The sequence below is a fragment of the Protopterus annectens genome, chromosome 3.part0 (genome assembly GCF_019279795.1).
Source record: "Protopterus annectens isolate FY-2018-M chromosome 3.part0, PAN1.0, whole genome shotgun sequence".
In the NCBI taxonomy this organism is placed as follows: domain Eukaryota; kingdom Metazoa; phylum Chordata; order Ceratodontiformes; family Protopteridae; genus Protopterus; species Protopterus annectens.
Window position 1 is genome coordinate 1,918,472,392 of NC_056731.1, and position 23,105 is coordinate 1,918,495,496.

The window sequence follows — 23,105 nt, forward strand, 5'->3', positions numbered from 1 at the left end:
TCTCCAAGGCTATGGAACGTATCATAATGGAATTTATAAACAATGACACTGGCAATCTCCAAACTCAGGACCCCACCCAGTTCGGGTTTGTAAAAGGCAGATCATGTCTCCTAAATCGGATAGACTTCTGTGAAGCAGTCACCAAAGCCGTAAATGAGGGTAACGTGGTTCACACAGCCTATCTAGATCTCACCAAGGCTTTCGACACCATCCCCCACTCTGGAATTATAGATAAACTCACTAAACTAGGTATAAATCCCTATGTCACAAGATGGGTTGCCAACTGGCTCACTGACAGAACCCACACTGTGAAAGTAGCAGACTCCAAATCCAACTTCAGACCAGTGACAAGTGGAGTACCACAGGGTTCAGTCCTGGGTCCTCTCCTGTTTGGTATCTACTTCTTTGAAGTACAGGCGAACACAGAAGGTCTTTGGCTACCTAAGTTCACAGATGACTACAAACTAAGAGCCATAATCAAAACTCCAAAAGATGTGGACAACCTACAAAAGGGCCTCACTGAGACAGATGCCTGGTGTCAAAGCCATGGCCTCAAGCTCAATGCCAAAAAGTACACTGTCATCCCGTTTGGTAAAAACTCTGTACCCATGAACTACCACATAGGCGGTAGTCTACTTAACATTGAAAGTGTGATAAGAGACCTTGGGACACAGGTGGACAGTAGTCTCTCCTTTGATAATCACATTGCCACAGAAGTCAGGAAATCCTTCTACGTGGCACACCTCATCACAAAAGGTTTCTCATCCAGGAATAAAGGGGCCATTGTTCCCCTCTACTCAACACTCATTAGACCCATTATAGAGTACAATTCCCCTTTTGGTATGTACCTCACAAGACATCTACAACAACTGGAAAGGCCGCAGAAATACCTCACAAAGAGGATTACAGGCCTCAAACAGATGCCCTATGCAGACCGTCTCAAAAAACTGGAGCTTTACTCCATCGCATATCGCCTACTCAGAGGCAATCTCTGCCTAACACACAAAGCTATGTCAAACCCAGAGCTTTTAGACATGCTCCACTTAAAGAAATCCCAATCCCTACGAGCTACACGCTCTAGGGACCTAAACCTTGTCACCACAATAAACAGAACATGCTGGAAGGATAGATTCCTGTCCCAGAGACTTCCTATACTCTGGAACAAACTACCTATTTATATCAAACAAAGCTCCTCATTAGCACTCTTCAAGAAAAATCTTGATGATTGGATGGGAGATAGGAAATTCACCCCGGGGATCACTTCTGTGGCTCTGCTCGACAGTGGCACAGGAAAATAATTTTCTTGGTGGTGAAAGCCAGGGTACCTTTTGGCTAGGCTTACATAGGCCCTAGGGCCAATAGACTAGAACCTACCTATGAACCTATGCTGGATAGTCCACCAGGATGGCTTGAGAACATTTAAATATGTTTATGTGTACGTATACAAGTCCTCAAGGGGAACAAATTCACTACTACATGGCTAGGGCCAGATTTGTGGAGGGTCAAATGGACGCAAAAGTCCACATGGCACTTATCAAATAAAGATAAGGTTTTATTGTATTCTTCAAATATAACAACAAAGTTAGAAAAACAAACTTGGGATAGTTTAACATCTTAATTAAAGGCAATATTTTTTAATAAAAAATAATGCCATCTGAGATCCATTTCTTAACTAAAGTCCACAGTCATCTAACCACAACTTCCACATAATGCAAACAATATATTCATGCATTTCTGTTAAAGTGACTTCTTCATAAAACCTAAAAATAAATCCTATCAAGACTTAAAAAACAGAAAAGCAAATTCATTGCACATGACAAGCCTAAACATATCTGATGTGTTCTGGGACATTTAATGAAAAATGTTCTCAAAATTCCACAATTTCAGTCACTCAGACAAATCAAAACATTTATATAAAGTCTTATATTTCACAGTGTCTTTAAGTGGAGATGTAAGTCAACCTGAAAAAAACGACTTGGCAACCTGCCATAACACTACCAACCTTTATCTTATTCCCCTTTTATAGCTATGCCACAAGCATTCCAACATTCGTTCTTATAAAATGTGAGAATATGACACACGACAACTTCTTGGTTAAACAGCCATCTTACCTTCATTTCAATTCCTGAATTGTTTTAGTAAAAAATACAGGAACCATACCTCATCATCTTCTCCCTTGTTTCCATTTGTCCTAATTACAGGCAAAAGAAAATTCTACTCCAGAGTAACCACTCCTTTTCTAAGAGCCCCACTAAAAAAGGGGAAAGGAAACAGCAGTTAACAAAGATGTTTTCTGTCTGGGCAGTGGATTTTGTACCTGATTAGGGATTCTTTAAACCTGGCTTTATTTGTACATTAATAACCTGTTCTTGGATATCGAGCATACAAAAGGGATCACTCTTTTTCCAAACTCAATACCTAAGAATACTTACCAACTTCTTTGATAAAAGTAACATAAACCAAAGGTAGATTTAAAGAACACAGAGCCTGTTTGTGACATATGACAATGACTAATACTGTCACACTTTTTTCCCAATCAATATTAATAACACAAAACCCATTTGTTAACTAAACCAATTATCTTTCCTGCTCTCCACAACGCAAGACACATGTCACTCCTCCATCAAACTGTACAAGAAACAGTAGGGGGCATCTTGCTTCAATAGAACAAACAAAACACATCATCTTCAAAAAAGTTAAACTACAAATAAGCTCCAAATGTTTGTTTCTTTCGGCTTTTCCCGGTTAGGGGTCGCCACAGCAGAAATCCGGTCCGCTAATGATTGGCAGTAGAGTTTTACATGCTGGCTTGCCAGGCCTAATGCACAACCTTCAATGAAGGAACGCCCATTCACGCATGTCGCAACACAGAAGACGCTCTAACTGAGAATCGAACAGGCAACTTCTAACAGTGAGGCGACAACGCTACCGCAGCATTGCAAAGTATTTTTAACATCTTTTATTAAATCATTTAAACACAGAGGCACACTGAAGAAAATAAGCCATATTAATATTTTTCATTTACATCCATTATACAATACAAATGTGTTGTTTCTTTGTAACAGTTATCATTCAGTGCAACATTACATAAACTGCTCAATTCCTGCCTTTTTATTATTCTGCATATATTGCTCCCACAAATTCGATTTATTTTTATGCAATTTGCTCCTTCCCATTTCTAAAGATCCACTTCCAGTTCTTTTCTCTTTTTTACAATATTTAATATTTCAGCTACAGTTGGTTTAGATATTGATTTCAATTTTCTAGTAATTGTTTTTTTTTGGCAGACAACAGAATTAAATTTAACAAGCCTTACTATGTCTGGGCAATTCAGATACTGTGTCTAGCTCAAAAGAATCGCTTCTTTACTTAAAGCAATTTACTTCCCCGGTATTTCTGACAGGGTACTCAACAGGGAATTTTTAAAAAAAATGCCAGCTTATTACACCACCAAAAACACATGCTCCTGGTTACCCCTTTTTTCCCCATCACACCTCCAACATTTACTATCTATGTGAGGAAAATTTATTTGAAGTCTGCTTTGAGTATAAAAATACTTAATCAAACACTTCCAAGCCTAATGGACTTTGCTGTATACCTGTGAGCCATACATACATATATCCCCCAATTGTTCCTTTGTAAACTGATTTTCCAGTCTTTCTTCACAACCTTTTCTAACCTCCTCTGATTTATTTTTATACTTAGCATGCAATATTTTATATGCCCTACATATTTCTTTTTAAAATCAGCTTTTATTCCAGATTAGACTAAAAACTCTACCAGAGCAGTTATTTCATTTTGGACTCTTCTATCCTGTTCTATCCTCTTCTCTTTCCTATACTCCAATATTATGGGTTCATAGAAGGTTGTAAGGCTAACAGCCCTAGAGCCCTTACAAGCTGTCCCAATTGTCAGTGATTAGGCAAGTGAAGTTTGCACAGGTAAGGGTCTATGGTAGTTAATACAGGCTTCCTCTGTCCAGGACGGACATAAGCACCTCACCAAGAGTGAATTTACAATTACCTATCCATTGATCTAGGTTGCATGTGAAGAGGGTAGGGAGATGTTCTATTTCACGTGAATTGGAAGTTGGTTCCAGAGAAGTGGCAGTCTCTGGGAGATATATCTATCTCTCCACCGTGACCTGTTCATGTCAGAGTCTAGGTTAAGATCCCTGGAATGAGTGGCCCTCGTGCAGTTTGATTTACAGAAGTGTAGCATTTCCATAATGGCCGGGTCAGAGACTGCTCTGTAAGAAAACCACAGGTCACCCCTTATCAACCTGTAGGAGACAGAATACAGTGACAGGGCTTTTGGTCTTTCTGAATAAGATTTGCTTTGCGTACCCTGTAATTTCTTGGTGAGAAACCTCTGTGGTCTCTCCAGTTATTACAGGTGTCTAATAAGGTACATGCAGAAGGGAGCACTGTACTCAATTACTGGTCTGATGAGGGCAGAGTAAAATGGAATTATAACATCCTTAGATCTAGATGTGATGTCTTTTCTTATAAGATGTGCCACATTGAAGGATTTCCTTACTAGTGTGGATACGTGGTGGTCAACTTTCAGGCTGCTATCAACCGGAGTACCCAAATCACATACTACTGGGTCTACACTTGGGGGAGGGGGGGGTGCTGTCTACAATAGCAGGGATGTCAGCTTTCCCAAAGGAAATAATAATACATTTTTTTTGCATTTAGCTTTAATTCGTGGCTTTGGCACCAATCATTTGTCTGCGTTATCCTGGTCAGCAGTATATTAACATTATTAGAGGATTTAATGATTGCTCCGAATTTGCAATCGTCAGCAAACTTGGTCAGCCACAGGCCGCCCAAGTTTGCCTGGACTTCTGAGAAATAAATTTTGAACAGTAAGGGGCCCAGCACCTTACCCCTGTGGTATGCCACTGGTGACTGATCTTTTGCTAGAGGTGAAGTCACCCACTTTGATGGTATGTATCCTATCGGTGAGTCAGTTGGCTACCTATCTAATAATGCAGAAGTTAATTCTCAGTTGGGAGAGTTTCTCTATAGTACCCGAGTGGGAGATTGTCTCAAATGTCTTGGCTAGGTAAAGACAGAAGGTATTCATGGTCTTTCCCTCGTCCATGGCCTTGGTGAATTTCTCAAAGTGGCATGATCTACCTTTAATTAATTTAAACTCTATTAGGCCCAAAGTTTGGAGATTACGTATACCCTTGTTAATAAGGTCCATAATGACACTTTCCATGGCTTTGCACACGAGGCTAGTCAAGCTTACGGGACTATAATTCCCATGGTCAGCTGGTGATCCCTCTTTGTGCTGAGGGATTACTGTTGCTGTCCTTCATTTCACTGGAACACAGCCAGTTTGGCAGCTGTAGTTAAACAGGAATCCAACTGGGTCTGCTAGGTCATCTTTTAAGTTGTTTAATAGGCAACCTGGGATGTTGTCTGGTCTCATTGATGCCATGTTTTTGACCTTGCAGAGCACTAAGATGATCTGTTCTCTTGAGATAATAGGCTAAGGAATGGTGACAAGTACACTTTGGGGGATAACTGGAAGGGACAGGGGTGAACTTTTCTTCAAATCTGTTAGCTAGCAGGTTGACTATTACCTCCGGTTGAGTATGGGTGGTTCTATCCACAACCAGTTCAGAGCATAGCTGGGTATTCCCTTTTAGATTTCAGATGTAGTTAAAGTACATGCCTTGTGACTTTCCTTAATTAGGGAGGCTATTTTTGCTTCATAGTTACCTTTGGAGGACTTGACAAGATGTGTTTGTTTAAGCTAGAGAGGAATTTCTTCATCTGCTGAGCCAGTTCCCTCTTGTTCTTGGACATTAGCTTCTTTCTCTTGTTGTACAGTTTGTTTACACTAAGGGTCCACCAGGGTGGCTTGTTTTTTTGTCAAAACCTGGATTTAATCTGGCCAGGTACAGCCGATTCAATCCCTGATAGGAAAGCATGTCTTTAACCTGCAGTCCAAACTTCCCCTTGGCCTCATCACTCCCTATTATTTTCCCTATCTAGCTAGTATTTGTTCCCAATACCTTGACTTGTTTGCCAGTTTTCTCTTGGATATTCCAGCCACCTTTTGCCTTTTTTCTGTAACCACACTCGCAGTCGCACCTACTGGCAAACTCTTCTTTCTCCATTCCTGTGTCGACTTAGTTATTAGAATACTTTCTGCAACTTTACAAATATAATATTCTGTATGACTCTTATTCTCCTTAAGGATCTGCATCCAAAATCCCACTCTCTTATTTCTCAAACTCTCCCCTGCTTCATCATTATTAACCCTTTCCACTTTGAATTATAACCTTCTGTTTGTGTTGTGAATATGAGCCTTAACTGCTTAGCTCTAAATAGCCCCTTAAATCCAGCAATTCTATACCACCTTGTTCTATTGGGAGGATCAAATTATGCCATTTAACTCTTGCCCTCTTCCCTTCACAGATAAATTCCTTCAACTCTTTATTAAATCAGCTTCTCTGGTTAAAAAAATTATACACTGATCTGTATACAAAACTAAAGGGATGAAAAAACATTTTTACTGCTTGTATCTTACTATCCATATCCATAAACAAGAGCTTCCAGTTTCTCAGCTTTTGTATTTTGTATTATCTTTTGTTTACTCTCTTCCCACACATCCTTAGCTGTCATTACAGAAGCCTTTTTAATCCAAACACCTGAATACTTCATCTTATCGTGTCCATATAGATGAGTACTGCTAAACAAATTAGTGTGTGGCTACATAATTTACTGCACTAGCCTTTGTTTTATCTTCATTAATTTTATATCCCATTTAACATTGGTCAGACCCTCTAAATAATTCCTATTATTTCTTAGCCATATATCTTTCTCTTATTTCTAACCTATTTTAAACTTATCTCAAAATGTTCAACACCAAAATGTCCTTTTCTGGATTTGTCAAGTACAAAATAATATCTGCAAATAAAGCCAACGTTTCTTGATTACCATACCAATTTTATCCTTGGATTTCTGATTCCCTTATTAATAAAGGGAAAAGAGGACACCCCTGCCTGATTCCTCTGTGCAAGCACAATTTATGAGACAAAAGCCCTACCACTTTAATTCTTGCCACTGATATCCTCCTGATTAACCTTATAATTGTAACAGGAATGCAAATGCTTCCACTGCCCTACTCATAAATTCCCTTACTCTGCCAAATGCTTTCTCTGCATTAAGACCCACTAAAAGAAGCAGCATTTTCTTACATTCTGCTTCCCTCTAGACCATCACTGTTCTATTTATAAATGTTTGTCAAATGTTTGCCTCCCTTCCAAAAAACATACTGATCCATATCTATCAATTTTGGCAACATCTTTGCTCATTCTTTTACCTAGTATAGACGCTTTATCATCATGGTTTAAAAGTGAAATGGGTCTATACGAAGCTGCATCTGATGGGTCTTTACCCTCTTTGGGTAATAACAGATACTACAGCTTTCTTCCAAGCTACTGGTGCTTCCCCTCCTTTTAAAATATTACTAAACACAATCTTTCAGATGTTTATCACTTTTTCCCTCCTACCTTCCAAACTTCCGCAGGAATACCATCTGTTCCTGGAGACCTCCCTGAAGATTGGGTATACATCACCATTTTTATCTAATCTCCCCTAGCTTAACTACTAGTTGTTGAGCCTCATCTACCTGTAACCTTGGCATAATTAACTCTTCCATAAATATTTTCAGTTGTGCTTGCTCTTCTTTTCCATATTCCTCTGCTTTATCCAAATTTTCATAACATTTCCCAAATATCTAATACTGCTACAGTATCTCTTGTTGTTTTTCTTGCCATAGGCTCTATATGTCTGGAGACAACTCATTCTACTTTCTGTTGCCTAAGTCATTGTGTTAAAAGTTTTTGCGCCCTCAAGTTATCAAAAATCGTTGCTTAACAGCAGTCTTCAGAAACTCATAAATATTATCCAAATATATGAATATTTTCTTTTTAGCACACTGCAGTTGCTATTCTTCTTGTTCTGTGAGATCCCCCTTGTTCTGAATATTTAACCTTTGTTAGCCTCTCTAAATAATTCCTATTATTTCTTAGCCATATATTTTTCTCTTTTATTTCTACCCTATTTTATTTTAAACTTATCTTTGTTTTATCCTGCTTACTAGCTATTCCGTCTGATGAAATGTCTATCTTCCCTAACAACTCTTGATTTCTACTACCCATTCCTTGAATTCCTCTCCTTTTAACAAATAGGTGGTAAAAGCTCCAGTATTTCATTTTTACTTCATTACCCTGCATTTTTATCTTAGTTTTATTGGTGCATGATTTGAAACAGTAATTGGATGAGTGTTGAAACTTTCAAATAAATGTACGTGGCCCTGTGAAAGAAATGCAAACAGTCTTGACATATAACTTGAAACTGTCAGTTCCTATTATAGCACACAAAACGGCACCAGACCACCAGAGTTCTCCAGAATACATAAATTCAAAATAACATTTGTAGATCAGAAAGCATTTGATACATTTAATTTGTTACAGGGTGAAAAATTATGTCAAAATCAAACACAGATGGTGTATTCAATTATGACTTTGTAGAGAAGTACTGAGAAATAAGGTCAGTGGAAACGTAACTGTAATTTAATTTTGAAACATTTCATTCTTTATAAAATGTACTGGATTACTCCACCATTTACTTCAACAATTTCCCAGGTGAGCAGTTCCAGTAAATAAGTGTCACTGGAAAGAAAGACAAAAAAAAAGGTTTTGCACTCATTTCCAGCTCTCCAATAACAGTCCATTATACGTTTAAGTAACAACCAACAAAATATACTGAACACAATTATTTCCAGTAAAAACACAGGAACAGAAGCACAGAGGGAAGACTTCTGGATGGTATGGGAAACTATCCAAAGATAGTCTGCAAAGTGAGTAAACTAGCAAATCAGTCGCTGTAAACATGTGGCTACAGTTATAAAGGGGGGCAGGAAGGATCCTCGCACTCTATTTATATGCCTCAGAAAAAAAGGGTAAAAGGAAAAGGCATCCAGGAGAAAAATAAGGTTGGTCATCTGCAATGCATGCCTCACTTATAATGGCTGACTAAGGAGCATAGCAAAGTGTAGTCAGTGCTCCTGCATCATGCTCGGGCAAAAGACTGGACCTTATCTCGCCATGTCTTGCAAAAATGAGTAATCAACTAGCAGGTTTTACAAGAAGGTCATCAGAAAGAGTACAGAAATACAGCATACTCTAATGGATCACTTAGGCCAGCTGACGCAATCCCCACAAGAGTTGAAGCAGGTAAAACATAAGCACAACTAAGGGCAAAAATAATTCAAGTGCCAAAAAATGGAAGACGGGCACAAGACTATCCATTTCACAGGGTTCCCTGAGGAGGAGGAAGGTAATGCCTTTCTCGAGTATACAACAAGAAAGGTTGCAGAACCGTCACAGATACCTGGGACAGGAGGATTTTTTTTTTGTTGCTCTGCTGCAAGTAAGAAGGTCTGAGCAGAGACAAATTTTGGTCCACTTTGCATTTTATGAGCAAAACAGAGTTCTATCAGCTATGTGGTCACCTGATAAGGTGATGAAGACTGGAAACGTGGATACATTGGCTGATAATGACTATAATGTCATTTTTCCCTGCCATTACAGCCTGCAGGTGACTGAAGTATAAATTTAAGGTTGCTTTATCCTGTCTATATAAAGACTGCAATGTCTGTGGGATCAAATATTTTTGAGACACAGAGGAAGTAGTTTTGTTGGTTGGAACAACTAAGTAGTGACAGAAGTGATGGACAGGATCCACTGTACCCCTCTGTGCAGACACAAGCTTCAAGGGCCACTTCTGCAATTAGCAAGCTTTCTACACATTTGAAACCTATTCCACTACTTTGGAACTAAATGATATAGATGAAGAAAGTGGCATTTAGTGTGAAGGGATCAGATTTATCAAATCTGCCTAAACTTGCAGAGAATTAGTGATGACATACAGCTCACCAAAGTACCGGAATAACTGGATTTGTAGGACTGCTGATAAGACTATTTCATCACTAAGCAAGAATAATATTTAAAATGTGGACACAATAGGGTACAGCTTCTGAAATGGTGCTTACATTTGTACGTTAATATAATTTGTTTTCAAGGGAAGTGGTTCTTCTTCCCCCTTCCCTTTTTCCTTCTCCTGGGCCTACTCTCTCTCTCTGTATTACGATGGCATGCGCAGTAATATTGTACTTTAAGTGTTTAAGTGCATGAGTTACAAATGTAACCCTGTTAATCTGAAGGCAGCTGTTTATAACATTAAACATTAAGGTATGCATAACTGCCTGAGGATGAATAAGATGAATGGGAAAGGCAACCACATTTCTGTATGCTGCCTCCCCTCCACATTTTTTCATTATTTGCCTTGCTTCATTACTATAAAAGTATATTTGTACTATTCTGAATGAACACAATACCTTAATTACAAATGCTGTTGCAATACTGGAAACTAAGAAGCACCTAGAGGTGACACTGCAAGTTAGACTGCTGGAAGTTTCTAAGGAAAAATTATACCCAGAACCATGGCATTCTGGCTAAGCAATTTTGTTTGGGGGGGGGGGGGGATGTTTTACAGAGGATAAACAGAAGTTGGCTCTTTATGCAATTTGCTGATATACCTGGGAATATTTAACAGTAACTTGGATAAAGTGCTGTATAACAAAGACAAAAAAAAAAAAAAAAAGAAAAAAGGGACAAAGTACAGTTTTGTACCTACCATAAATGTAGATGTTCGAGTGTTCACCCTGCTGCAGTCATCACACTTGGGTTATTCTGCCGTCAGGCGGTCCCGCAGTCGGCCTGAGTTCCAAAGTCTTGGTCCGGCGTCGGTTGCTGTCACTTCTTCCCTGATGTCAGTGCGCCAGGGGTATATAAGAGGCATCAGACGCCATTTTTTTCAGTTTTTCTTGCCCCAGATGTCAGGTGCCGCCAATAGGTAGGCAATATATATATATATATATATATATATATATATATATATATATATATATATAAAAATAAAATACCTTCAGGCACAAACAAATACACCACAGAGGTTGTATAGGCTAGAGTGGTGTACATAAGTTCAGCTAGTTCAGAGGGGATGGAGGGAGGGTAACCTGGACTGCAGCTGGGTGAACACTTGAACATCTACATTTATGGTAGGTACAAAACTGTACTATGTTCATCGTGTTACCCTGCTGCAGTCATCACACTTGGGTTGAATCCCAAAGCTAAGGATGGGTGGTGGAGTTAAACAGGGTTAGGAGAAGCTAGTAGGCCCTGCAAAACTGCAGTGGCAAAACCAGCTCTAGTCTTAGAATAAAGGGGTAAGTGATAGTGTTTGGTGAAGGTGTGCACTGAACTCCAAGTTGCAGCTTCCAGAATATCCTTGGTTGGCACTCCCCTGAGAAAGGCTGCTGATGTAGCTGTAGCCCTGGTGGAGTAGGACCTAATGTTTGCAGGTACCGGTTTCCCATGATGCGTGTAGCAGAAATGTATGCAATGCCCTATCCATTTAGAAATGGTCTGTTTTGAGATAGCTTTTCCTTGTGATCCTGCAGCATAGCCTACAAAGAGCTGTTCAGATTTTCTTAAAGCCTTAGTTTTATCCAAGTAGTAACGTAATTGCCTGTGAATGTCCAAAGAGTGCAGGAGTCTTTCTCCTTTATTCTGGGGATTTGGGAAAAAGGTGGGCAAATGAACGGTTTGGTTTAAGGCCACAATGGATACCACCTTTGGCATAAAGGTAGGGCTAGATCGTAGAGAGACTCTGTCTTGATGAAAAAAGAGGAAAGGCTCCACTGTCATTAGTGCCTGTAGCTCTGAAAATCTTCCAGCTGAGGTTATTGCTAGTAGCAGGGCAGTTTTCCATGAAAGAAATTTCAAATCAGCTGAAAACGCTGGTTCAAAAGGTGGCAGTGTAAGCTTTTCCAGAACAAAGTTGAGATCCCAAGTAGGTGTTGGTGCTCTCCTGGGTGGTCTTATGTTCTTAGCCCCTCTGAGGTACTGTCTTAGGAGTGGATGTGAGAATAAAGGAGGATTCGTATTGTAATGTGCTGAAATTGCTGAGGTGTGGATCTTAACAGATGAAAAGGAAAGTCCTTTGTGTAACATCTCAGTTAAATATTGTAGAATCTGAGAAATGTTTGGATCAAGGGGATTTTGGCCTTTAGCCTGGTTCCAGGCGCAAAGTCTTTTCCATTTGCCTGAATAGGTTTTTCTGGTGCTGGGCCTCCTGGCCTCCAGAATGACATCCATAACAGCTTTGGATACAGGAGTTGGCTGGTTGTTTAGGTAATTTGCCATGCAGCCAGGTTTAAAGTCTTGAGCTGGCTGTGTAGAATCTGATTGTCTCGCTGGGTGAGCAGGTGGGGAATTTGTGGTAAAATCCATGGTGGGCCGTGGGCCACGTTCCTTAGAATTGGATACCAATGCTGGTGTGGCCAGTCTGGTGCAATGAGTATCATTTGTGGCCTCTCTAATCTGACTTTCAGCAGTACCTTTGCTAGAAGAGGCAGTGGAGGAAAGGCATACACTGTTAATGTTTTCCAACTGAATGAGAGGGCGTCCACTTTCCAAGCTTGTGGATGGAATGTCCTTGTGCAAAATTTTGGAAGTTGGTAGTTTTGGGGGCTGGCAAATAGATCTATGTTTGGGCGTCCCCATTTTTGAGCTATCATTGCAAATACTTGTGGATCTAGTTTCCACTCGTGTGGATCCATGATGTTTCTGCTTAGGTCGTCTGCCAAAGTGTTTTTCTTTCCTGGCAGAAATTGTGCATGTAAATGAACCTGGTAAGACAGTGCTGTGTTCCACAAGGTCACTGCTTGCCTGTATAGAGGGTAGGAATGTGTGCCCCCTTGCTTGTTTATGTACCACATTACTGTGGTGTTGTCCGTCTTTATTATTAGTTGTCCTGGGTGTAAGAGGTCCTTGAAAGCTGTTAGGGCATTCTGTACTGCTAGCATTTCTTTTTGATTGATATGCAGATGCCTTTGATCTGTAGTCCATTTGCCCTGAATGCACTGTCCTGCCATGTGTGCTCCCCAAGCATAGTCCGATGCATCTGTTGTCATAGTTTGCCTGGCTGTGGGTAAGATGAAAGACTGACCCTTGTTGAGGTGACATGACTGTGCCCACCAAAGAAACTCCTGTTGAAGGCAGGGAATGAGTGGTATCACTGTTTCCAAGCTGTGGCTGTGCTGAGTCCATACGCTTTTCAGGTACCATTGTAATTTCCTCATATGCAGTTTTGCAAATGGTATTAGTAGTATGCAAGATGCCATGAATCCCAAGGCCTGCAGAATTTTTCTTGCACGGAGTTGGGTCTCTTTGTTGCCATTATTTTGAAATATTGAATCAGCTGTTGTTGCTTGTCTGGCGTGAGATAAGCCATCTGGGCCGTTGTATTCAAGCTGGCACCCAGGAATATTATGTTTTATGAGGGCACTAGTTTTGATTTCTTTTCGTTTACTGTGTACCCTAGGCAACTTAGAAGGTGTTTGACAAATCCCAGATGCTTTAAAATAATGTCCTTGCTTTCTGCTTGAATAAGGCAGTCATCCAGGTATGGGTATATTTGAATTCCTCTTTGTCTGCAGTATGCAATTACTGGTGCCAGGCATTTTGTGAAGACGCTGGGCGCAGTAGATAAGCCAAAGGGCAGTGCAGAGAATTGATAGTGTGTTGAACCTGCAATGAAGCGGAGGTATCTTCTGCAATTTTGTCTGATAGGGACATGCAGGTATGCCTCCTTGAGGTCCAACGTTACTAGCCAAGCATTCTTGCCCAGCATGGGAAGAAGCTGCTGTAGTGTTAGCATCTTGAATTTTGGTACTCGCAGATAGGTGTTCAGAAGTGAAAGATCCAGAATGGGTCTCCATGCTTTGTCTTTTCTTGGGACTAGAAAGAGTCTTGAGTAAAATCCTTGTCCTTGCTTCTGTGTAGGTACCTGTTGAATGGCTCTCATGTCCATGAGAGCTGTAATTTGTTTTTGTGCCTTTGCCCATTGATTTGGTGGCAGGTTTGGCATTCCTTTTTTCCTTGGCAAGGTATAAAAGTGGAATCTGTATCCTTGTGAGACAATGTTTAGGACCCATTTGTCTTTTGTGATGATGTGCCAGCTGTCTGCAAAAAATGCTAATTTTCCTCCCAAGGGAGCTGCCAGGAGAGATTTGCTTGGTAGTTTGAGGACTGATTCATTGTGTTTGTCTTCTGCTAGCTTGGGGCCTGTCTTCTCCTCCTTTCTGGGTAGCAGTACCCCATTGGCGAGGTTTGTAAGGGCCTTGGGACTGACCTCTGCCCCTTGGGCATCTGTATTTGCCCCTCTGTGATCTGTCAGAAGCTGGAAAGGACCAGTTTTTTGTTGGCCAATTTCTGCTGAAACGAGGGGGTTGTACCTGTAAGAAATCCTTGACCGTCTGCATAGACATTGCCTTATCATCCATTTTCTTTAAGACCTCTTCTGCTTTGACACCAAATAATACATCCTGCTGTAAAGGTGCATCCAATAATTTTGCTTTAACATGATCAGGCAGGGTTTGTTCTTTTAACCAAGCATGTCTACGTATGACAGACCCAGTAACAGCTGCTCTACAGGAAGCTCCCAATTAATCAAATCCACATTGTAAAGTATGTTTGCCCACCTGTTCAGCTGCATGCAACAGATCCTGCATTTCCTTGAATTCAGACTTTTCTTTATGTGTGCTCATTTTTTGCTTTAATTGAGACATTAGGAATTGCTGATATTTCAGCATGTGAAACTGACAATTTAATGCTCTCATAAGCAGAGTTGCTGAGGTGTACATTTTCTTTCCCCATCTATCTAGGGCTCTGGAATCCCTTTCAGAGGGCACAGGATTTTAGCCATAGAAGCTTTAGCCCCCTTGGGACCCTGGGAAATTGTTTCTGGGGCAGCCACAGGGCTTTTATAAAGGAATTTGCATGAGTCAGGCACTCTGTAGTATCTGTCTGGTTTGGCTGGAGCAGGAGGTAGAGAGTCTGGATTTAGACTAGACTCCACGTAAACATCATCCACAATATCTAAAACTGGAGGGATAGCAAGTGGTCTGTGCTGGGGTAGTAAAAGGAACTCTCGGAGCCTTTTCTTAGAATCAGAGAGTCCTGGCCTTCCCAGTGGAAATGTTCCCTCATGGTATGTAAAGTTTCCCCAAAGGAGTAGTCTTCAGGGGGAGATGCTGAGGGGATAGAGTCTTCAGCATCAGTCTTCATAAGGGGGAAAAGTGTAATCCTGTTCCTCAGAAGAATCTGAGGAAATTGAAACCTGGACAGAGGAAGTATAATCCTCCTCTTGTCTTGGTCTTTTATCTGGAGGGGGATGGGAAACCCTGATTAGGGTAATCAAATCTTCAACCATCTTAAGCATTTGTTTCTTAGGCATGGGGCCTTGAACTGTAGACCGATGTACAGTCTTTTTTGGTTTTAATGGAGTTTTAAAGCTTAGCATAAGACTTAATGGTGAGTGTAGTCGTTCTGAAGACACCTTCTGCAACCGAAGGTGTTTCCACTGCACCAGGGTCTCCTTCTGCTCCGGTGTCGGAAGGGCCTAAAGAAGATGGCTGCGTTGGCCTAGTACACTCCGCTTGAGAATCCGCAGCTGTCTGAGGTTCCAATTCTGCGGTCGTCAGGGGCTGCGTAGGTGCCTCACTGAAAACCAGAGAACCGGCGACAGGCCCAGCAGAGGCCTCGGAGTCTGGCTTGTTCCTAGGCTGCCTGTCCTTATCCTTGCGTTTTTTATGCATGCCGGTCGTCGGCTGCTCCGACAGCATGATATAATTAAATTTCCTACCAAAGTAATGTCGTGCGAAGTCAAAATGGCGTTTGATAGTTCGTTTATTAAACCTAGCACAAAACCGACAACCTGTGACATCGTGGTCTGGGCCTAGGCAAGGAATACAATAAGAATGGAAGTCCTTTTGAGGTATTTGCTTCCCACAAGAAATGCAATTGTTAACTTTTTCTGACATCGGACTGAGGCAAGAAAAGGTTCCCCAATGGGGTACTTAGCTTTATTGAAGACTTCGGACTGAAACTCGATTTGAAAATCTCAGGTGTCGGCCGACCGGCACTTGCGAACTGCTTCGGGCACCGCACAGTAAGAAAGACTGAAGAAAATGGCGTTGGATGCCTCTTATATACCCCTGGCGCACTGACGTCAGGGAAGAAGCGACAGCAACCAACGCCGGACCAAGACTTTGGAACTCAGGCCGACTGTGGGACCACCTGACGGCAGGACAACCCAAGTGTGATGACTGCAGCAGGGTAACACGATGAACATCTTTGGTTCACTAACTGGTTATAAACTTAGCCTGACTAAAACAGAGTCTCTCCAAATTAAATTGCCACCCTCCGTAGGAGTTAATACAGGCTTTCCTGCTCGGAGTCCAGAGACAAAATCTTCTATCTTGGAATCCTTCTGTCTTCAAATATTCAATAGACAAAGGACAAAGCCTATGACTTGCTGTTTTAAAGGTAATTCCTTCTGGGATAAATGGAAATATTTAGTGCCATACTTTTCTCCATTTAGTCAAGCAGTTCAGATGTTCTTCTTGCTTATACATCTTTAGACTTCTCAGGCCCACCCGCTTTCCCCACTTCTGGAGATTTTATAACACACTGAACTAGACTGCTGGTCTTTATGGGCTGGGTTACAGCACAGGGTGTCTTGGAGCAGAATCACGCTTACTGTAGCTTTTGCAGAAATGGGAATATCTGAGTTGGAATTTTACAACCAAGCAGTTATTTTGAAAGTTTATTATTATTAGAATAATTTGACATAAGAGGTACCATCAAAGAAATTAATTCTGGCCAGAAAGGAAACACTGGACTCTGTATTTAATGGGGGTAGGAGTTTGAAAGCAAAAGTAAACAACTTTTTTCTGATTACAGTGGGAAGCATATTAGTTGTTTGTAATCTACTTAAAGTAGTTAGGGTTTGGGCCTGGTGTGAGGACTTCGGGCACATCTCAACCTTCTCAGTCTTTTGCCAGTATCATATTGCTGACAGACATATTAATACCTGGGTAACAAGACATTGTCTGGGAAACTTTGTGAACAGATTAAGGACCATTGGATATTACACTGGACAGAGTTTGATGGATTAATATGGACTTCTCTGGGGAATTGCATGAATTATAAGAAATTAAGTTGAACTTAAAATTTAAAACAAACAACAGGGCACATCAGGTATAGTTACCTGGATTTTGGGATCTGGACTGCCAGCCCTGGTACATCAGCAATTAATTGGGAAAATGTATAAAATACTAAGAGGCCAACATCACAGGGTAGGAGAAGAAAAGAAGAGGGCATGGGAGTGAATCCTAAACATTCAGACAGAGAATACATAATGGGGACATAGCAAGTGTTGTTACAGCTATGTTATGACCTGCTGGAGATAATTCAGTGTTTGGGAGGCAATACTTGCATAAATATTTTTATATTCTGTCCCATTTGAACAGAAATGTTGCAGGGAGTAAATCCTGCTGCTGGAGGGGAGAGGGCTTTGGGGGATTGTAAACATCACTTTCGGTCTTGTGTGAAGTAGTAAGATAAGACTGCAATTTGTGATCTCCTGTGGCCAAGGCAGTATCACTAAATCAAGTTCATTTTTTTATTTTTTCCACCTCACAGTTGAACCCTATAAGCCAGTTAGCACTGTTACTTGCCACCAAAAAAGTGATACCTTGCCAGTGGAAAAGTAGAAATCAGGCAGAATTATTATTTTTAAAGGAGAACCTCTGCAAGCAAGAGTGAAAAATAAAACAGCAGCCTTGGATAGCGGCATGTGGATTAGCAAAGTATGAGAAATAGTGGGTAGCAATCTATAAGATGAGGGGGTTAATATCCCAATAAAATACAATAATGAATATTTGGGGTGTACACATATGTACACACGTGCACAACGTTTACATATATTCCAATGCAACAAATATAATTAAGAAAAAAAGTAATGTTTAAAGTCAACCAAATTTATGGGTGTGTGTCTGTGTGTGCGCACAAATATATTGTATACATATGTATATAATATAATATATACAAATGTATACATATATGTATTTTAAATTAATTCCTAAACCAGGCAAATTCATGAGGCACAAGCCTCTTTACAAGGATGGCACAGGAGCACTTTCTGGTTAACTGACTTGCTCACAGTCAGACTACAGGCAACTAGAGGCAGATGGAATAAAACCCTGGACTACAGGGTAAACATTTTAGCAGTTCATATTCTCAATCCTTTGTGGTAAACTACTAGCAATATACATTTATGTGCATGTGTGAGCACACGTGTTTGTGTTACATGTCCAAAAATACCACACAGAGCCTCTGACAATAAAAATTTCTGTTTGCATAAAAAAATTATCTTCACTTTACATAAAGACATACCTTAGTTTAAACAGTCTGTGTTTAACTCACAAAACTTAGAAAATGTTTTACATTTTAATTTTGTTACTTACCAAAAGAAAAAAGTGCTTTAACTTGGGATGGTTGTAAGGCTTCATGGAAGATAAACACAGATCCCATTTGACCCTCAAGAGATGTAGGGCTCCCCCAGTCAGCATCCTGAGTACCAGCTGGAATGGTGTGGACAACTCTTTCCTTGGAAGTGAAGCTGAATCCTGCTCCCCCTACAGGACCTAACATAGTGGAAGGCAAGGACTGAGACCGGCTCAGTGAGACAGTGGATGTGAAAGACAAATCTGGAGAAAGGGAGCCAGAGGTAAACACAGTTGTAGTAGTGGGTGTTCGATGTCCAGCAGAACCAATGAAACAATAAGCAAAAGGCTGAAATCAAAAACAAAATTATTTAAGTATGAGAAAATTATTCATGAGCATCAGTTTTATTAAAGGCACTTGCCATCATCAATTAAAAACAAGTTCCAAAAACAAAATTATAAAGAATGTAAACAAAATAAGAACTGTCCCCACTTGGATCATACAATCCTCAAGGAGAACTCCCATTGGTAAGTTATCTCTACAGGAGGAAAATGACATGGAAGATTCCAGACTTCAGTATTACCAGCTGAAGCATGAACTGGTGGGAGGGACAAGTAGATACGGACTACAATCATTTTACAGACTGTGGGCTTCTTTCTGTATTTTATTCATTCATTTAATCATGTGCCAATTGTCGCATGTCTCTTGTATTCAAATGAGACACTGAGGCACTGTGATGGGTTCACGTTGTTTATTGTTCATAAACACATCAGGAGCTGTAACTGACTAACTCATTACTTCAAACACACTCACATGTGCATCTCTATTCACGCCTGTATTCACTCTGACTGCCTATACAAAATGGCACTGATCTTGCACGTGCTCACTAATTTATATGCATGTGCTATCTAGCTACAGTGGTTGACTAAGTACAATACACACAATGATCACACCAATGATGCTTACAAAACAGGAATGGGCACATGGAGATAAGAGAAAAGGAATGATGCTAACAGCCACTGCACATTCCCCATCCATTTTCTTTTTTACTTGATCTCTAAAAATTAGTTATTTGATCCACATGAGCAGAAAAAAATAGCATTTTTACAGAAATGGGGAAGAGAACTGTATGATTTTATACAGAATGACAGTAATCCTACTAGGAAGGATTAAGGGTGTCAAGGAGTATCGGGAGTACAAAAAGAAAATTAATAAGGGAAACTAGCTAGGTTACAATGGGAAAGGCAAAAGAGCTGGGATCACACTGCTGAAGCCTTTGATTCAACAAGGAAGACAAGCTGGGAGTACAAGCTGAAGCCTTTGATTCAGCAGGGAAGATAAAGTTTGAGATATGATATGTAAAAAGCACTACAGTCCTGCTTAAAATAATGGTTTCTCCTCCTCTTTATAGTCTTAATACAACTATACATTTTATGCTATGTACTCTCCACAGCTGGAAGTAAAATTTTTCACTTGATATGATTTTAAAATCAGTAAAAAGTCTATAAACAAAAATTAAATAATGGACAGCTAGTAGTAATACTAGCTACCAAGTTCATATCGCAGCAAAAGGGCAAGATACCTGTACACTGGAAGAGAAGAAATAGGATTCCCTCAGAAGAGGTAGGTGGCTGGTGATAGTCTAAAGGCATTTAATTTGCTAAACTGTTCCTTCTATAGACAGGAATTAGCCGTGACTTCCATTTTACAAGAAAAAAAAAATATTTTAATTTCTCCAAAATAAAGCAAATACCTGACAGATATGCCCCAACACCCAATAAAACAGACTAATAAAAGCTATCCAAAGATGCTAAGAAAGTACCTACCAATGAATATTTTACAGACATCACCAAATCTCATTCCACTGATTGCAAATCTTCTTCCTCAAACAATCTGATACCAATAAAGACATTTCCTTTTCACAAAAATAAATTTTACTTTATCTATCCCATCAATTATAATTTAGTTAAATCTAAATTATTTTGACTTTTACAAAAATCACTGGATATTACAAAAAATCTGCGAGCTTGTTATCTTGATAAGAAATCAAAAAATAATAACCTGATACATAGTCTATACCCAATCTTTAGCTTGATATCAACAAAACAAAAGTTAATAAGCAAATTAAGCAGCTTACAGTAGATCCTAGGGATCAAGGCAAGAGTAAAACACTATTGAGCTAATGGCACACAAAGGCGATCGTTGTCTATTCAGATTAGAGAATGTTATTAGATGTGTCACAGTAGCCAGTATTGGTTCTACTCCTTTTCTTTCTCTTAATAGGCGGCAATGCAGAAGTCTGATAGACAGCACAAATGGGTCTATGTCCACTGGTTAAAGGACTAAACTGTCAAAACTCATACGGCTGAGACAATATGGTCGACAATTTGATTTGTCAAACCGTTCTGACTGAGATCATGGTACAGTACAGATCGAGGAATATGTCCTTTTCCCCACTGTAGTGCAATCTCAGAGTTTGTATAAATAATTAGAAGAAGTTGTGGCGGGTGCATGGGGGCTTGCCCCCATACAAAAACAACATTTGTGTTGGCGGGTGTCATGTGGCTTTATGTCAGTTTTTTGATTAACTGTATTGTTAACCATATGCGTTTCAACAATGTGGTTTTTCGATAAATTGACATAGATCCAGCACAAACAAGCATAACGGGGACAATAATATGCAGAAAAGATTAAAAACAAAGTGGCAAAGCTGAAAAATACTAGGAAGCAGTGCAGTTTAAACAAACTAAACAAAATCCTGGACAAATAGTAACAATAAAAATAAAAAGGGACCCAAGTACTATTACGTGTATGTTACAAACATGCACACATATGGATGTTTGCCATTTCACTCAAAAGTTCCTTAACATCCCAGAATACAAGACACTGTGTGCATTACACAAATCGATCCCTCCATGTATATTTATATGTTTGTTTATTTTTGTTCATTTTTTGTCTGGATTACTGCTTCCTATTCATTTTAAACCTATATAATAACTACACAGGCAGTCTTCTGAATAATATTTTATAGACTTTACATAGCATTTCAACAATGTACCATCACTGGTGTTTTTCCACTGTAGCTTTTTATGCTTTTAAGTAATTTAAACGTGCTCTGTGTGGTCATGCTGTCTGTTAGTTTCAGCTCTTACTTACAAGTACTACCGTATTCTGTCTAGTTTTAATTTCATTGTTGATTCAGTTTTTCCATATAACTTGAGTAGTGACAATTCACATACACTAGCCAAGCATTCCAAATCGTCAAAACCAACATACATTTTTAGAGGATGAGCTACTTACCTGCACTATGGTTTCACTAATAAATAATCATGTTAATTTTCAATATACGGAGTCCCATCTGTGACACACAGCTAAGACCTTGTTTTACTAGGATACAAGACTCCCCCATTGCAGTACATATCCCAGAAAAATGGTAGCTTTACATAAATGTAGGTATTGTGGATTCAGCTTTTTATGTCAGGAGTTTTTAGCTTCAAGGAAATGTTTAAGGGACCATTACTTAAAGTTTACTGCAAAAATATTGTATATGATAAGCAGATTGCTCTGTTTGCTAAGAGTTAGTTATTTACATTTCCTATGGAGTGTGTGACAATACATTAAGTTCATGAATGAAGCAGAGCTTCCTTTACTGATAATGCAGGCAGACTGGTTATAAATGCTTGTTGCATGAACACAATGCTAATGTGGCGATAAACACAAAGACATGGAATGGATGGTGCAGTTTATCATACCCCTTTACCAATGCCTACTGTTAAGACAGTCTGCTAGAGGTGCGACTCTGAGGAGCTAACACACTAGTTACAAATTTTGGATGTTGTGAATAACTGCACAACTCTTCAGAACATGTGCCAAGGTTTGGTCAGTCAAGGTGAAGTTAAACAGTAGTTATGTGCTTACCATGATGGTGCTTCCTTTCATCCACATTTATCTGATATACATTATAAGTACATGAACTGCCTGTCAAATCTCAGCCAGCAAAACTAGTGTTCCTGCCTCAAGCTCCTAATTTTTTCCAGCCTGTAATGCAACAACAGATGAGGTTCCCACAGATCGGGTTTGCAGCCCAAAGGTACTAAGGCATCGGTATCACCCATGCAACAGATACACAAATTCCGTCCACAAATAAATTCCTGAAGAAGGCAGTGAACGTGGCCACTGATCTCATAGCATGAGCTTTTAGTCTAAAGGACAATGGGCGATTACATGAAGAATAAATAATTGTTGTACAAATGGAGCGCCATCTGGATAAGATAATCTTGGAACCTATGGACCCAAAATTATTTGGTGCAAAGGAAACAAACAGTTGAGGGTCTTTTTTGATGGCCTTAGTTCTGTGAAGCTAGAGGTATAATTTTCTGTGGATGAGGAATAAGGTCTTCCAAGATAGGAATTTTAAGGAAATGGAAGATGTTGGCTTAAAGGGGACTTTATTAAGGCCTCTAACACAAAACTGGGGTCCCAAGGAGGGACTGGTCCTCTGATTGGGGGGTGAAACAGGAACGCACCTTTCAGAATAACCTATGAATGATCTATGAGAGGCTAATGAACGGGAGTCGAAGTCTTGTTGAAAACAGGAGCTTGGAGCTAGTCAGGCCTTGATACAGTTGAATAAATTGAACCCAAAAAAATAATATATGAAAGG

At 39.8% G+C, this 23,105-nt stretch overlaps 1 protein-coding gene across 1 annotated transcript in view; it reads right to left on the reverse strand.

Moving 5' to 3' along the window:
• NBEAL2 (neurobeachin like 2) overlaps positions 1-23,105 on the reverse strand; it is a 3,059,867-nt gene that overhangs the window by 1,356,056 nt on the left and 1,680,706 nt on the right. The window contains exon 16 of the mRNA XM_044066003.1: positions 18,463-18,790. Coding sequence (XP_043921938.1) covers positions 18,463-18,790 — 328 coding nt within the window. The remainder of the gene's footprint in view (positions 1-18,462; positions 18,791-23,105) is intronic.